The sequence below is a fragment of the Ailuropoda melanoleuca genome, chromosome 4 (assembly GCF_002007445.2).
Source record: "Ailuropoda melanoleuca isolate Jingjing chromosome 4, ASM200744v2, whole genome shotgun sequence".
In the NCBI taxonomy this organism is placed as follows: Eukaryota; Metazoa; Chordata; class Mammalia; order Carnivora; family Ursidae; genus Ailuropoda; species Ailuropoda melanoleuca.
Window position 1 is genome coordinate 78,691,461 of NC_048221.1, and position 18,325 is coordinate 78,709,785.

Genomic DNA, 18,325 nt, shown 5'->3' on the forward strand with positions numbered 1-18,325 from the left:
CATGCTTTATAGTGTCATATGCTTAGTTTTAATGCTTTGTTCTTACTGAATAGATTCAGAGCGTCCCCTGTGAATGACATATTTTGCCAGTCACTGCCAGGATCACCATTTAAACCCCTCACCCTGAGACAATTGGAACAGCAGGAAGAAATACTAAGGGTGCCTTTCAGGAGAAATAAAGAGGTATGAGAATTTTCTCAGTGCTTCCTTTTCTAAATTTCAGAGCATATATCAGTATTTTAATCATTCCTGTAATATAGTAGTAGTAATTTATTTTTCTGACTCAAAATTTTAAGTTCCAATTTTTTAACTGATTTTAATTATTTTCTTCATTCTTATACTTCTCAGAAACTATTTTATCATTCTCTTATTCTCATGATTTCATATTTTAAAGTTTGACATCCTATTAATTGTAGTTAAGTTGAATTTTTAGCTAGTTGACTGGCCTTCCCAGCTGAGCCCCTTGAAAAAATAGACTACAACTCATCTTCTAATGCTTTATTTCTTCTTTAGCCCATCGCTCTGTGTCATCAAACCATAATTCTTCAGAAATTTCTTATTCAGGTTAACAGCAGTCTTTTGGTTCTAAGTTCACTGGACATATGCATAACTTGATCTTAGCACATAAAACACTGAATATATGAAGCTTGAACTTTCTCTCCTGCCTTTACTTGAAGTCATTCTCTCTGGTTCTCTGTTCTCCTCTCTTGTGTATTAGGTCTTTGTCTCCTTCCTGCCCCTGAAAATGTTGACATTCCCCACACTTCTAGCCATAGTTGCCTTCTGTCTGTAGTGTGTATGGTCTCAAGTAAGCTCATCCAGGCCCATTCTGTCAACTTCCATTAATACACCCATGAGTTCCAAATACACATCTTCAACATTGACCTTTCCTCTGAACGCAAACCACAGTCACAATAGTTAACATGGATGAATATTAACAGCAGTTTTTTTCTAATACTCAAAACAACCCACAAGATACACTATTACCGTCCTCCTTAACAGGTTAGGAAATTGAGGTTCAGAGAAAGGAAGTGACAGGTGATGGATTAAAGATGAAAATCAGAAGTCTGGTTCTGGAGCCTGTCCTCTTAACCACACCTCTTTGCTGCTTCTCCTTTTCCATGTGCTGTCTTCCCTTTTCCTCTGCTCATTGGACATAACCATGTACATTTTCAGTAATCTCAAATTCATCTCTCTCGTGCTGACCTTTTCCTAATCTTCCCTATTTTTTTAATTTTCATTTATTTACTTATTTATTTTTAAGTAATCTCCACACCCATCGTGGAGCTTGAACTCAAAATCCCAGGATCTAGAGTCGCATGCTCTCTACTGAGCCAGCCAGGCGCCCCTTCCCCATTGTTTTTATTTTTATTTTTTTATTTTTATTTTTTTTAAAGCAGTGTTACTTCCTTTGCAAATGAAAGAGGACTTCTAATGAATTACCCCGGAAGAGATCAATGTTTCCTCTTTTTTGGTCTTGTATTTTACTCAGTCCTCCATTATAGCACTTACATGGCTAAAACTGATTCGTTTTCCTGCGATTCTTATATTCAGATCAAGGGAGAATACCCTATGCTTTATTACTTTGAGGTTTCCAGCTCCTTGAGGTCTACTGTCAGTACTTAGTAATGGTTTAATTAACCAGTAACTGACATTTAGCTGCAAAGCCTGCTTCTCCCCTTTCTCTAGAGTACTTCTGGCAAAAGTATTGTCAGACTCTTTGTGGCTCTTGTGAACACTGCCATTCTGATAGGAAGAAAAAATTATCTTATTAATCTGCATTTGATTTAAAGTGCTCAATTAAAAGATTGGACATGGATTTCTCTTCCACTCTTTTCCCTGATAGTGGTTTAAATACTGACAGGTACTTAAAAGTCAGCTCAATCAAAATGCTTCCCAAATCCCAACTTTCACTACTCTTCAGAGAAGAAATGGCAGCTTACTTTTCTGTAATTAATGTGTTTCATCTGCCATGTGAGAAAAATTATTTTTAAAAAGCTACAGATGATAACACTTTTAAAATACTCAGGACCTTTAGAATACATGTTGTAGATGAAAACCTTAGGTAATACTGTAGGGTGAATAGTTACTTAAAATGATATTTTTCTCAGAATCCTTTCTTTTATAAATCTAGTTTATTATGCATAACTTTTTTTAAAAAATTGATTTGTCATATGGTTTGCCTTTTAAATGTGGAATAAGCTTAACCATAAAGATAATGAGGTTTTTTTCTGTTTTAAACAAATACAAATCTGGCTATCAGAATTTTGTTTTGATATTATACCTGTTACTTTTGTTTTGTTTTGTTTGACATGAAATGGTTTATTAAGGGGACTTGGAACTGAAGCCTCTTGGGCTATGGCAAATAGACAGTAGACAAATTGATCTCCACAGCCCCAACTACAAGAACTGCTTTTATAGCCCTAAAGGTTGGGCGTACACACTAGGGAACCACCCAGGAGAATGTTTAGGAATAGGTGTGGTTACAGAAACTATTTGCTAGATAACCCACTAAATAAAGTCTTAGTGAGGATTTAAAAAAAAAAAAAAAGAATAGGTGTGAGTCTTAGTCACTTCTCCAGCAGATCAAGGATGTTGTGCCCCAAGGGTGTACTTAAGGGTGGAGTTGTACAAAAGGACGGAATGGTGGGGCATGCTCTCCTCTAGAAGGCTTTAAGTAGCAGGGGGTCATCGTGGCAGATTGGTCCAAGATGATGTTAGTCTAGCTGTCACACATTACCCCTCAAATCCAGCCCTTAGAGTCTCATATGCCCACCTCTTCCATGATGTTCCCTGAGCCACCAGAGAAGGGCTTTTTGCAGTAGGGGCTCTTTGGCCAATGTTCAAATTAAATGTATAAACCACAGCAGCTGTACAGGGCTGTATTCAAAACGCATTATTAATATTTTTCCTCAGTAACCTTACTTTAGGTCTCATATATTCTAAGTAATTAGTTTGGTCTGTTAGACCTTAACTCCTTAGGAGCAGTGACTATGTCTTCTTCATTTTTAATACTCAGCACTTAAAGCAGTATCAGGAGCGTAGTATGTTCTGAATGTAGAAATACTATACATAAAATCCAAGGTCCTTTCAAAAAATAAGATGTCATTTGGCAATCTTTGTTCTATAATATTGGAAGAGAGGAAGGATAAGGTCATTGGTTTCTAGAGTAACTTTCCAATGACTCCTAACCACAGTAGGAGAAAAGAACCGCAGTTGATCAGTGGCAACTACAGCAGGTAAAAGGAAGCATTATGTCCACTATACATTTACTAGGAACCCTTTTACTATTTAATTTTTTAAATTATGTTATTCAGTTTTAATTGGTATACTCCTTTAATTCTGACCTGCATTTGTTTTCTCTCCACTCACTGTCAAAACCCAGTTTACTTCTGGATTCTAACTCATTATCCTCTTTCCTAATTATTCTCTCCACCCTACTTCTGTCATTTCTTTAGAGTCTCTTCTTCTCTGGCTTGGGTTACTTCAACTCCCCGTGTTGGCTCCCCACCTCAGGAATTGTTGTTACTATTCCTTCCCTGCCACTGCGACAGTATTACTTAAAATCTGATAAAAAATTTCACCAAAAATCTGATCCCATATTTTTGCCAAAAATCCATAAAACTTCTTAGAATTATGTGATTTTTTTTACCAGTAAGTACCTGTTTATCTCTTTAGTTTTAAATACTATTCCACACCCCACATCTTTGCTCTTTTTGTGTCTTCCTCAGGTTCACACGCATATGTGCACACAGACACAAAGCCTGCAGACATTCACATAAATCACAAATTATTCATGTTTCAAGAATCAAGGGTTTTCTCTTTGTGAAGTCCTCATGTTTCAATTCTTTATCAAAATCTATTTGAATCACCACTCCCTCTGTGAATCTGCTGTTCTCTGCACCCTTTAGTGGGCGTCTTTCTTTACCAACCTGCAGCGGCCTTCAGGACAACAACCAGATCCTACTGCATTTTAATAATTATAATTAATATTCATATTTATTCCCACTCAGCTCCTCTTTACCCTGCTTGTTATCTTTTATTTACCCATAGTAACCACATTTCTCCAGAACTAAATGTAGAAACAAAACCTAACAAGTAGTGAAATAATATTTTAGTGCATTTCCTTTCGGTCTTTTTGGTTTTTTTGTTTGTTTTTTGATACGTACACAGAGACTCACATTAAAAAAAATTAGGTCCAAACTGTGTGCTGTGTGCGTGTATGTGTATGTGTAAATATATAAAATATCTTCACTTTTTTCACTTAATAGTATATCGTTTTTTACATTCCTATGTCATAAAGTAATCTTCTATAATATTATTTTTAATTATCTCAAATATTCCATTGTGGCTTTTTTTAAGATTTTATATATTTTTTTGATGGAGAGAGACAGCATGGAAGCTGGGGGAGTGGCAGGCAGAGGGAGAGGGAGAAACGGGCTCCCTGCTAACAGGGAATCTGACATGAGGCTCGATTCCAGGACCCTGAGATCAAGACCTGAGCTGAATGCAGACACTTAGCCTACTGAGCCACCCAGGCATCCTCAAATATTCCATTGTTTAAAGTACCAAAATTTATTTAAATTATTTACTGGTATGGATATTTTTGTTGTCCAGAATTTTTTGCTAACGTGAAGAATGCACTGAATGTTACTGGAGCTAAATCTTTGCACCCATCAGTAGTGATTGTTTACACCGGATATATTTCTAAAAATAGGTCAAAGGTAAGTACATAACGAAGGGTTTTGATATATACTGTCAAATTACACTTGAGAAGAATTGTGGAATTTTACAGTCTTGTTAGAAATATTAAAAGGATGCCTGGGTGGCTCAGCTGGTTAAGCGTCTGCCTTTGGCTCAGGTCCCAGGGTCCTGGGATCAAGTCCCTCGTCAGGCTCCTTGCTCAGCAGGGAACCTGCTTCTCCCTCTTCCTGCTGGCTGCTCCCCCTGCTTGTGTGCTCTCTCTCTCACTCTGACAAATAAATAAATTAAATCTTTAAAAATATATATTAAAAAGAAGGCAAGTGCTGATGTGTATTTGTGTATATTTCTTTGTATATAATGTGTGTGTGTTTTCTAGTAGATGGTATACTAACTTAGCTTAGGTACTTGCATTGGAGTACCTCTAGCTGCTATGATCAAAAAAAAAGAAAAATGAGACTAAATATATAAAATGGTAATTATCCCTGTATGTTAAGAATGGCCATCATACCCCTAACTGGTAGATGGAACTAACGTTTGTCTAGAGCTTTCTCTGTTAAGTGTTGCAAAATTCATTTTCTTAAAACATTAAAAATAAGTGGACAACTTTTATTTTACAAATTTCCTTCATTTTAAAAATAAAAATGAAAGTCATAACTGAAAAAAAAAATAAGTATGGTATAGAAGCTCTTAAACATATGTGTTTAATTTTAGGAAGAGTTGCAGTCAACTAAAGAAGAGAGATTTCCAGCAATCCACAAACCCATTGCTGTTGGTTCTCAGCCCATGCTCACTGTTGGAACAACTCACATATCCAAACTGACAGATGACCAACTCATAAAAGAGTTCCTTAGTGGTTCTTACTGCTTTCATGGGGTGAGAAGTGAACCTTTGGTTTCAGTATTTATCTAACAACCTTCACTTATCTGTTATTTAGTCATGGGACATCAGCAGCTCTGAAAAAAAGTTTTTGTCAATAGAGAAATGGCAGGATTCTGGAATCCTCCTAATGGACATTTTCTGTCTGCATCTTTATAATCTAAGTAATAGCCATTATGTTTTCTTTACTCACAAGCTAAAATGTGACCTTTACTTGACAGAAAATACATACAACCAAGTCATGTGTGATTCTGGTTGATTGCTGAAATGAGCATCAAGGACTATATAACCTTTAAAAAAAAAAAAAAAGATTGCATAGCCTACATTTTAGTTATGTAGCAATCACATTTAAAACTTGAGTTAACATCTACAAAGGTTAAATTTGCCCCTAATAAACTAATAGTTCCAGTGGGAAATACACTAAGTGGAATTTTCACTGTATTTTCTTTTACCAAGGCAATACAGCAGTTATTCTCTTGTATTTGTCTTTTTTAAATTATTATTTCTCAGTAATTTCTTTTTTCTTTTTATTATTGAAGTATAGTTGACATACAATGTTATATTAGTTTCAGGTGTATATAATGTAGTGATTTGACAACTCTATACATTACTCAATACATGCTAAGTATAGTTAATTATCTTTCACCATATAACTTTATTTCTCAGTGACTTTTTATTTTAATTTTCAATCATATTGCTATTTCAATTTTTCTAATTATATATATTTCTATTACTGTCATGTGTAAATACTGAGACAGACCCCAATCCCCCATTCTCTCCGTAACTTGATCTGTTTTCTTTCTTTTAGGGCGTTGGTTGGTGGAAGTATGAATTCTGCTATGGCAAACATGTACATCAATATCATGAGGTATAGGGGCGCCTGGGTGGCACAGCGGTTAAGCGTCTGCCTTCGGCTCAGGGCGTGATCCCAGCGTTATGGGATCGAGCCCCACATCAGGCTCCTCTGCTATGAGCCTGCTTCTTCCTCTCCCACTCCCCCTGCTTGTGTTCCCCCTCTCGCTGGCTGTCTCTATCTCTGTCAAATAAATAAATAAAATCTTTAAAAAAAAAAAATATCATGAGGTATAGAATAGCCTTTATATCATTCTACCACTAGATAGGTTAAAGTTTTAAAAATTGTTTGTGGGGAAGAAAGAGGGGGGATGGCATTTTAATTATGAAATGACTTTAATATGAAAATACTCAAAGTGTCTCTGAGTTCTGGAAAATAGAAAACGTGGTTTTAACTAAGTCACTCATCTTAAAGTAACGTTTATTAACTCCTCAGATTCTTGTATTACTGTGACTGACTCTAGAGGAATAATAGGCTATTGTGACTAACCTCTTCAGCTTTGACTGGAAATTAATCATTAAAATTCTTCTTTAAATTAATAAAGTGAGTAGTAAGATAGTATGTTATGGCTCGAGTTAGGAAAATAGGGTAAATACAGGAAGTTTCTCAGCTAAAAGAACATACCATATCATCCAGGTTTAACATCAAGTAAGTTTTAAGGTTGCACACATTGGCTTTTTATTCTTCCCTCTATTTCTGATTTCATAAATCAAGATAGCATTTTCTTCTACACTTGAGCCAAGCTGTTTAAATTCTGAACTTCAGACTTCAATAAATTTATTTGTCATAGTTGTACCTTGTTTGGTAAGATAAACTTCTAGACATTGAAGACAGATATTAATTAGTATTCACCTGGCTGTTTTAAACAGCTCTTTTTATTTCCCCAAAGAAATAACTAGTAATTTAAAAATACTGTGTTTACCCTCTTGAGATGTTGTGAGTCAGTCTTAAATTCCAAGACAGATCATACCAGGAAAGATATCAACTCAACCTTCCACATTTAAATCATTCCAAATTTATGAGGCATCTGTAAACTAGGACATTTTATTTCCCTCCTTAAACCTGAGAAATGCCATTTCACTCTTCTTCCCATTTCTTCTTGCTACTATGTAGAAGTTTCGTTTATTTTTAATAATATTCATTAATAGAAAAAAATATTATCTAACTACAGCCCAAATAATACCCAGTGGCTTTTTTTTTTAATTAAAGGAATATATGCCAGAAATTTAGAATGAATAGTAAAATTCTCCTCCACCATTGTCCCATTTCCTAAAAGTAATTGCTGTTAACATTTTCTTCCACAAGAAAAAAATGCATATACATAAATGTTAGTATAACTAGTAAACGCACTGCTCTGCACTTATTCTTTTCAGTTAGTATCTTGGAGATCTTTCCATGCCAGCAACAGGTGTTCTCATTCTTTTCGGCAGGTACAGAGGATTACGTTTATACCCACAATGTATTTAGCCAGATCTCTACTGACAGGCCTTTGAATTATTTCCAGTTTTTGCTGTGATAGCATCTTAGTGAGCATTTATAAATAGTTTTGTTGGTAAACCTTTGCAAGTATATTCATAAGGCACGTTTCTAGCAACATACTTGCTAGGTCAAAACATATGCATACTGAATATTGCCTTCCTAAAGGTTGTAAGGCATTTCCGTTAACGGTGACTTTAAAACACACACACACACACACACAAAGTAAAATAATAGTAGCTAACATATAATACTCGCTGTATACCAGGCACACTGTTCTAACTATGCATATTAATTCGATCTTCATAAGAACCCTAAGAGGTGCCTGTTGTTCTTCCACGGTGAGGAAATAGAAGCAGTGATTTAGTAACTTGCCGAAAACCACATAGGTAGTAAATGATGAAACCAGAATTCTAACCCCGGCAGTCTTGCTCCATATCCAGCCTCTTAAACACTTCACTATGCAGCTTCAGTCCCTGTCTATCTAGTAACTTATAATCTAGTTGCTGAAAGAATGTTAAATTGTTGACTCTTCACTCAGCAGTAACCTCAGCTCACAGCAGTGCCTTTGCCTGTTTCATCTACCGCTGTAAGGGTTTCTCATTGTATAATCAGGTGCATGCTAGTGCTCAGCATGGTGCCTGACATAAAATAAGAAGAACAAGAGGAAGACAGGCAGGAAGGGAGGGGAGAGGAAAGAAAAGGAAGGAGAGAGAAAGAAGTCCACATAGAAGACAATACATAGTGCTTAAAAAAACGGAATGGGGAAGGGGATTTCTGAACAGGCAGTCGATACAGAAATAAGCACAGTGTCAGATGAGTAGTGTGAATACTCTGTATAAGTTGCAGATTGGCATTTGGCAGAGTAGAAGTAGGATGAAGATAGGCACAGTGGGTCTGCAGGGTAAGAGATACAGGCCAGAGAATTAATTAAGAATCACACTAGTGGGTCTCCTGGTGGCTCAGTTGGTTAAGCATCCGACTCNGGAGCCGAAGGCAGACGCGTAACCGCTGTGCCACCCAGGCGCCCCGGGAAGGGGATTTCTGAACAGGCAGTCGATACAGAAATAAGCACAGTGTCAGATGAGTAGTGTGAATACTCTGTATAAGTTGCAGATTGGCATTTGGCAGAGTAGAAGTAGGATGAAGATAGGCACAGTGGGTCTGCAGGGTAAGAGATACAGGCCAGAGAATTAATTAAGAATCACACTAGTGGGTCTCCTGGTGGCTCAGTTGGTTAAGCATCCGACTCTTGGTCTCAGCTCAGGTCTTGATCTCAGGGTTGTGAGTTCAAGCCCCGCACTGGGCTCCGTGCTGGGTGTGGGGCCTACTTAAAAAAAAAAAAAAGAAGAAGAAGAATCATAGTAATATAGCAATATGCAGTTACATCATTTAGGTATGAGAAATACCTTGGCTGAGGGGGTGAGATGTTGGCATTGGAAATGTGGAGGAAGAGTCTGAAGCCAAGAACATCTCCAGGAAAACAGTGGAAAAAACCAATAGATGTAGGAGAGGAAGGAAATAAAAGAGTCAAAAGTAATCGCATGTGGAGCTAACCTGACCAGAAAGTACTTACATTATTTAGAGAAACAAGGAACAAAGAAGATAATAAGCTCAAATGTCTACTCATCAGGTTTGTCTAGCATTGTTTGACTAACATCTAAACACCCATCTGCAGTGTGCAGGTGAAGATAAGGACTATAACTTACAGGCCATCAGGATAAATGTCTACTTGATGATATCAAGGATTCATCACAAATATTTTTTCATATATTAGGATAAAGATAGTGGAAAGACCTCTGTGGTTGTGGGTACATGGAACCAAGAAGAGCATATTGAATGGGCTAAGAAGAATACTGCTAGAGCCTATCACCTTCAAGATGATGGTACCCAGACAGTCAGGTAAAGATGAACCTTATTTGCCTTTGGATCTGATTAGTAGAGTATTTTAAATTCAGAATATTGAAAAGCATAAAATTTAAACACTTAAGTAAAATCTCCGGTCAGTTTTTTTCAGGGACATCTTTTAAATTAGTTTTCTTTTCCTAAGGTAATAGTTAAGAACAGTTTCTGAAGGGGGGTAGGTGCCTGGATTCAAATGCTGTCTCTTCACTTACTACCTTGGGCAGATTACATAATCTTCTTAAGTCTCACTTTTCTTGTCTACTAGTATATGCCTCATGGGATTGTTATGACATTTAAACGATCGTGTATATAACACATAGAGCCTGGCAACAGTGTGTGATAAAGTCTGGCTCCTGCCTTTAACAGCGGGGGTGGTGTGGTAATGAGAGTGGTGGTGGCTGCCCTCATGACACTGGCTCAATTCCAGCCATTAGGTCTGAGGCTGTTAGAAAGCATTGCCTCTTTCATGTGTCTTCTTTACCTTTTTAAGTTAGTTAATTCTATTTAAATTTACTCTAGCATTTCCCTTTGTTACTTTACTTCTGTGAGGTTATGACTGAAAATAAACAGTGGCTTTCTGAAAAACTACCTCACAACTTCTTTGAGTTATATAGGTATATCTTGTTACAGCAGAAATAAATTAATCTCTGATTTTCCAAGAATAACTAAGTTTTAGTTTTTCTTGTAGTCTCTTACCTGGCAAATTTTAAATTATTCATTCTTTCTCTTTCTTGGGTATTAACTTTGTCCTTCCAAGCACAGATGGCATTGAGAGACTGTTTTTAGAGTGTGCTGACTTCAGGGTGTCTGGTTGGCTCAGTTCATAGAGCGTGGGACTCTTGATCACAGGATTGTGAGTTCAAGCCCCATGTTAGGTTAAAAATAAAATCTTAAAAAAAAAAAAAAAATAGAATGTGTTGACTTCTTGGGCTGCCCAAAAACAAAGTTAGCAAAATTAAGAGATGGGCATTTAAATATTAGAATATACTAACCAAATGGACTTTTCTTATGTTCATGTATGTTTCATATGAAAGTAGTTCATGGGGTCATGAGCAACAGATATTGAAGCACAGGAGCATAAGGCTAGCTAAATTAAAATTTTTTTAGATCCTGCTCATTGGGAATTTGTAGGTTAACCTAGGCTCTACTTTTGCATAGCTGCATGACAGTATTTTAATGAACGGAGCTGGCTGGAGGATGGCAAGGAGGGAAAACTGTAAAGTAAACAATATACAGGGCTGAGGAAATGGTTCACCTCAAAAGGACTTTTTAAAAAACACTTTGTATACAAATAAATAATATGCAAATTGAAGATTTCTTATTAATTAAATCATGCCAGAGTATCTCAATTTTATATTCTCCTTATACAATCTCAAAGACTTTCTCTGTGACATGACCCTAAAAATATTACATAACTAATGCAAAACTGGTCCCCCTAACCATCTTCTCACTCTCCCCATTACAGTTACTCTGAATTAATGAAGTTTAGGTTAATAAAACTTGTGTGTTTCTCTGGTTTAGGATGGTGTCACATTTTTATGGGAATGGAGATATTTGTGATATAACTGACAAACCAAGACAGGTCACTGTAAAACTAAAGTAAGTTGGACCATCAACTCATGCTTTGTGCTTCTCTTTAATCTGCTTCCAGTGGGCAAAAGTTTATTTAAATATAAAATATAATTGTGAATAATTATATTTATGCGTAATGATGTATGGATTAATGTAATATGAAATTATTACTTTATTCTAAAATATTAAAATTGGGGCACCTGGCTGGCTCAGTCAGTGGAGCACGAAACTCTTGATCTCAAGGTTGTGTGTTTGAGCCCCACATTGGTTGTATAGATTGAAAAAAGAGAGAGAAAGAAATTTTAAAAGATACAGAAAGATAATCGTTTTTAAAAATAAATAAAATATTGGGGCACCTGGGTAGCTCAGCCGATTAAACGACCGACTCTTGGTTTCAGCTCAGATCATGATCTCAGGGTCATGAGACTGAGCCCCAAATCTGGCACTGTCCTCAGGATGGAGTCTGCTCGAGATTCTCTCCTTCTGCCTCTGCCCCTTCCCCCATTCGCTCGTATGCTCGCTCTCTAATATAAATTAATTAAAATCTTTAAAAATAAATAGATAATTAAAATTATTTGAATATAATTGTTTGTAAGTTATAATGATTTTTAAATTATATTATTTCAGTTATTTATTATATTAAATTACACAGGGCCACTTACGTAACTTTGTATAGCTTAAAAGGAAAACAAAACACTTCGTTTTTTATTTTTTTATTTTTTTTAGATTTTGTTTATTTATTCGACAGAGACAGAGACAGCAAGCAAGAGAGGGAACACAAACAGGGGGAGAGGGAGAGGAAGAAGCAGGCTCATAGCAGAGGAGCCTGATGTGGGGCTCGATCCCATAACGCCGGGATCACGCCCTGAGCCGNAAGCCGAAGGCAGACGCTTAACCGCTGTGCCACCCAGGCGCCCCGAAAACAAAACACTTCTGTACAGGGGCACCTGGGTGGCTCAGTTGGTTAAGCATCTGACTCTTGATTACAGCTCAGGCCCTGATCACAGGGTTGCAAGATAAAGGCCCATGTCAGGCTCCGGACTCAGCGCAGAGTCAGCTTGGGATTCCCTCTCCCTCCGCTCCTCCCCAGCACCGCCACCCCCCTTCCCCCCCCACCCCAACTCGCACATTTGCACACATTTTCTCTCTCTCTTTCTCTCAGTTAATTAATTAAGTCTTTTTAAAAATAAAAATACTTTTGTGTGGTTCGGGCAGTACTTTAAAGTGCTCTCTGTTTCAGGTGTAAAGAATCAGATTCTCCTCATGCCGTTACTGTGTATATGCTGGAGCCTCACTCCTGTCAGTATATCCTTGGGGTAAGTAAATAATACTCAGGAATTTAGTTGGAGAAAGTGTTTCAGTGTCTAGCATTAAGTCTTGAAAGGACCTTCAGTAATCTCCAAATTTTAATATAGCCCCGTACTATCTCTCTAAAAGCTAAAATCTTTTTTATTGAGATACAATTTACAAAAAATGCAGAGATCCTAAGTGTTGAATTTGATACGTTTTGATAATTTTATATACCCAGGGAACTATCACCCAACACAAGGTATCTGTTACTGCAGAAAAAAGTTTTTTACCCCTTTTATGTCAACAGCCCAACCCCCACAGATACCCCTTTCTGCTTTCTGACACCATAGAGCAGTTTTGCCTGTTTTTGGATTCCATATGAACGGGATCATATAATATATAGTTTTTACACCTGCCCTCTTTGAATTGGCATGTTTTTCAGACTCCCCCATGTCACTCCAGTATTTCATTCTCTTTTTATTACTGAAGAGTATTCATTTGTATAAGTATGCCACATTTGCTTATCCTTTTTTCTATGTAGACATTTGGGTGGTTTCTCATTTTTTATTATGTGAATAAAGCTACTATTTTGTAAAAATTATATGTTCATTTCTTTTGGGTAAGTCCCTAAGTGTGGAATTGCTGAGTCATAGATTAGATACATGTTTAGCTTTTACCAAAGTGGTCGCACCATTTTACATCCCTGTCAGTAACACAGGAGAGTCGGTGCTCTACATCCTCCCCAGCATTCGGTGTTGTGAGTCTTTTTCTTTAAGCCACTTAAGTCATTTTAATATGTATTTCCCATAATGGAAAATGGTGTTGAGCACCTTTTCATGTGATTATTCGTTCATAGATCTTTGTGAATTGTCTAGCCAACTTTTTTTTTTTAAAGAAAAATTATTCTGACACTTATTCAAACAATCTTCATTTAGGACTATTGGCAATAAGTGTGTCAAGACTTTCACAGTAGGGAAGAGAGATGCAGCTTAACTACATATGACAAGGACAGCTGGGGATGTACAGCCAATGAGCAGGAGGTGGCGGGGTGGGGGTGACTCAGTGGATGGAAATGACTAAGAGGAGACATCAGTTTAACTGACATGGCAGGATTCTTGCTGCGGGCAGGCCAGGATGATGAGCTATCAAAGGTGAGAGACGAGGAATTTGCAGATATGGGATGGGTGATGAGATGTTGAGGGTGAGGGGTTCTTTCTACATGGACTTAACAGGATTCTCAGCAGGCCCAAGAGAGGCCACAAGTACAGGAAGAGGCCTAGTTGAAAAGAGGAATTGGGAATCCTAACTTCAGTTTAGTCAAGGAGACTCTGTCATCTGTTAGTCTTTTACCCATTTTTATTGTTGTTGTTTGTCTTATTTCTGGGAGTTCACATATATTCTGAATATGAGTTCTTTGTATTTACAATACACACTTTTTTCCCTCAGTCTATGGCCTACCTATTTATTTTCCTAATGTCTTGATGAGCAAAAGTTTATTTGATAAAGTTTATTTTAATCAGCTTTTTCCCTTTTATGGCTAATGCTTTATTTTGTTCTAAGAAATGTTGCCACCCCGAAGTCATGAAAATATTATCCTGTATTTCTATGTAGAAACTTTATGGTTCTGCCTTTGGTTATATGATGCCTAACAGTGGCTTTCTCTGTATTTTTCCTGGTCAGAGTTCACAGAGCTTTTTGCATTTATGAGTTGATATTATTCATCAGTTTTGGAAAAATTTTACATTTTTGTGAATATACATTTAACAAATTTATATACGTGTGTTCATACAGAAGAACACTGAATAAAGAAAGTATTCAGTTTAGCGACTTTTTAATGGCTTTATTGTTTTCGTTCTTTAGGTTGAATCTCCAGTGATCTGTAAAATCTTAGATACAGCAGATGAAAATGGACTTCTTTCTCTCCCCAACTAAAGGATAATAAAGTTTGGGGAAAGAAAAGATCGTTGACAGTCATGATTTCTGTCTGATCATGTGTCTCTTTGTAGAGTTCTCAGCCACTGAACCTCATCTAAAGGATCGTATAAAAGGACTCTCAACCACTTTGTGAATATATGTGTGTATATAAGAGGTTATCGATAAACTTCTAAGGCAGATAGTTGTCTCACTTCTTTCATTTTTGTTGTGTCTTATGAACTGATTGTGTTTTTTGCTTGGATAATGTGATTCCAAAATAAATCTCATCCAAGCAGTTTAGAGTCCAGCCTAATGAAATGTCATAATTGTACCTATTGAAAGTTTTTAAATAATAGATTTATTATGTAAATTATAGTATATATAACTAGTTAATGAACTAAAGGTAATGAAGAAGGAAATTGATAGGAGGTTGTTTAAATGGGAGACCATGTAAAATATGTAAATTCTAGTGCCTGAAATCCTTTCAACAAATTTTTATTTAGCAACTGCTCTCTACCAGGTGTTAAGCTGGAAACTGGGCGCATAGTAGAGCCTCACAACATTTAAGTTTTCTTCACTTCTGTTAATCTGAAGAAACTCTTACTTGTAATAGGTTGTTTCTCTCTTGGAACTGTTGTTATTTCTTTCTTCTTGATGTGACTGTGTTTTCCCCCAACGTATGTACGTGGTGTAGACAGTCAGAGGTTTTTCTCTCTTAACTTAGAATGGTTTACTCCCACAAAACACACTGTGCTGGCCATCCTTTGTACTTGCCTACTGTATACTACAGATTTTAGTTCTGGAGAGTTTTACAGCACAATATTTATTTTAAAGTGAATAAAATGTTCACAAGCAGTGTTGTCATGCAGTCAATGGTAGATTATTCCTTTCCTTTATTTTCTCCATTACCGTGTTGCACAGATCATTATCCTGTTGTATTTTAGATGTGCATATCTAAATAAGGACAGAAAAGTGGCTATAAAATACTTTGCTTTACTCCTTGTCAGTAGTTCTGGCCAAAGATATTTTAGTTTGAGAAATGGTTAATGCACTTGATTATTGCAGGGCTGTTTGTAGATTTTAGTTTGAAGCACCACATACAGAAAGAGCACAGACGTTGCATTCAAACCAAAGTCCAGGTACTCTCTCTAACTTATTAGCTGTGTTGTGATCCTGCACAAATCAGTTAACCATTTTGAGCCTCACTTCCTCTTTGGTAGAGAGACTACTCACTCTAGAGGTAGTTGTGGCAGTGCATTAATTTCACTGTAAGTAAAAAGCCTAGGCCCAGTATTGGGCACCAGTTTCCCAGTAAGAGTTAGTTTATTTCCTAATATTGCCCCTGTCTCCTTTTAATGTAATAAGATCAGAGACCAAAGTCATTAAAATTTATTTCTTTAAGGGCACCTGGGTGGCTCAGTCAGTTAAGCATCCGATTCTTAATTTCAGCTCACATCTTGATCTCAGCGTTGTGGGATTGAGCACCCCCCCTCTGCCCCCTCTCATGTACTCTCTCTCTCAAATAAATAAATCTTTAAAAACAAAAGATTCTCTCCCTCTCTCCTGCCTCTTGTGCGCCCTCTCTAAACAACAACAAAAAAATTTCTTTAATAAATTATAAAATCATACTTCTTGTATCAATGAATTAAGACAGAATTACCCACATTTAGATTATAGGTATAAGAAGGGAGGGAGTGAGAATTGTGAAAGTTTAGTGCCAGAAGATACTTTTAGAATAGTTAGGTCAAATTCTTCTCTTAAAGGGGAGAAAATCTAAAAAACTGTATTGGATCGTTTACAGCAGAAGATTCTTAAAAACAGAAATTGTAATTATTTCAAAATAAGTCAGCTTTCTGTTTGGCTAACAGCTTGAACTTCTTTGAAGGAAGCCGGCTAGGCCAGCTATCTCCATATTCCTTCTAAATCTTGGGTCCCTTATCAGTGGCCTGTGAAAGCTCATTTGATCTCTAAATTGTGTGCTGCCACATCAGCTGTGCAGGCCGCCTCTCTTCTGTAGAAGTAGCTGAGTTCGTGCTAGGGAGGGGAAAGGGCTTGGTTACAATATGCCTAATGCACTTGGGGAAGTCTGTTAAGGTGGGTGCTGACCCAGAGCTACCTATGCTTTAGGGCAGAGCATAATCTGCATTTTAAATATGCTCTTCCTGAGTGATCCCTCTTTACTTTAAATATATTCTCCAGTGAGAATCACTGACTTAGGAACTTCGCTTTTAACAGTTTCACACATTCTAACCCTCCTGATCAGGGTTTCAGGGAAATAACTAATAGCTTATGTTCACAGGAAGATTGGGACAAGACTTTTTTTTTTCAGCTTTACCCGCTTTTCTTCGAGTCACCACTAGATGGGGCCTATGCCCAGCTCTAGTTTATATCCTTAAGTCCTTGATGAAAGGCACTTCGGCAACAAAGGGCAACAAATTATCTCAGTTACCTGAATAGTAAGGTTTGTATACAGCTCCTGGTGAACGATAACTTCTCAGTCTGATATACAAAGGTCTGACCTGACTTCTGACAATTCTAAAACTTCCTAGTACATAATCAGGCCAAATTGTTGACCTGGTAGCACCAAATATATGACATAAAAGGGCTTAAGCTAAACAGGAAAATGAAAATCCAGACTTAAATTTTGAATAAATAGGACATGAAATCAGTTTCAAGTGAAAATAAAATATCAGCTATCCTAGGATATGATTTTAAATTCCCTTCCTAGTGTAAGTTGTTGTTGAAGTAGTTTTCAAAATATGTTGCCATGGTGACATGGCTAAAGAGAAAATCCATTTCTCTTTCGTTTTTTTTAGTTATTTGGCAGGGGTAGTAGAGGAACCAGGGACAACTACATACCCAGTGGCACGCTTTGTTTCATGTGCTGGTAGTCTTAAAGTAGGTTGTACAAGCAGGCAAGATGATCCAATGCATTATGTGGGGAAAATACTAGAAATTCTATAAAATTTCATCTGTGAAAAAGGAATTAAGCTTTTATTTTTATTTAATATTTAGTGGGTGGACTAACGCTAGTATACAGAGTCATTCTTAAATCAGGTTTTGTTTAATAAACTACTCAAGGGGGGCGCCTGGGTGGCACAGTGGTTAAGCGTCTGCCTTTGGCTCAGGGCGTGATCCCAGCATTCTGGGATCGAGCCCCACATCAGGCTCCTCCGCTGTGAGCCTGCTTCTTCCTCTCCCACTCCCCCTGCTTCTATTCCCTCTCTCGCTGGCTGTCTGTCTCTATCTCTGTCAAATAAATAAATAAAATCTTTAAAAATAAATAAATAAATAAAAATAAACTACTCAAGGGAAGGGTAAGCATTAAGGGTGTAGAGGAGGGGATGGAGATACCCTCATTATTTAGTTCCACCATATACTGCATTATAGGTTAAATTAATGCCTCTATCACCTTTCAGAAAATGGAATTGTCAACTTTAAATGTTAGCATCAGGACCACACATTGTTATGTATATAACCAGTCAGAATTAAGGTGAGAGGTTAACAGGTTACTTTGACCTGCCGTGGCTCCAATCACTGTGGTACTGTTATCTCACAAGGCTTCTCTAATAGAAATAACACAGTTTGGTTTTTTAAAATGCTTTTTGTAGGGGCGCCTGGGTGGCACAGCCGTTAAGCGTCTGCCTTCAGCTCAGGGCGTGATCCCGGCGTTGTGGGATCGAGCCCCAGGTCAGGCTCCACCTCTTTGAGCCTGCTTCTTCCTCTCCCGCTCCC

The 18,325-nt window shown here is 37.2% G+C and overlaps 1 protein-coding gene across 2 annotated transcripts in view; it reads left to right on the plus strand.

Moving 5' to 3' along the window:
- The window catches only part of ERLEC1 (endoplasmic reticulum lectin 1), a 40,180-nt gene that overhangs the window by 12,755 nt on the left and 9,100 nt on the right, over positions 1–18,325 (plus strand). The window contains exons 8-14 of one of the 2 annotated variants that reach the window (XM_002914051.4): positions 54–183; positions 5,416–5,577; positions 6,389–6,448; positions 9,687–9,811; positions 11,336–11,413; positions 12,627–12,702; positions 14,537–15,450. In XM_002914051.4, the coding sequence (XP_002914097.2) occupies positions 54–183; positions 5,416–5,577; positions 6,389–6,448; positions 9,687–9,811; positions 11,336–11,413; positions 12,627–12,702; positions 14,537–14,608 (703 nt within the window). In that variant the 3' untranslated portion in view covers positions 14,609–15,450. Of the gene's footprint in view, positions 1–53; positions 184–5,415; positions 5,578–6,388; positions 6,449–9,686; positions 9,812–11,335; positions 11,414–12,626; positions 12,703–14,536; positions 15,451–18,325 lie in introns of those variants that run through there. The other variant, XM_034659127.1, reaches the window with a different exon arrangement.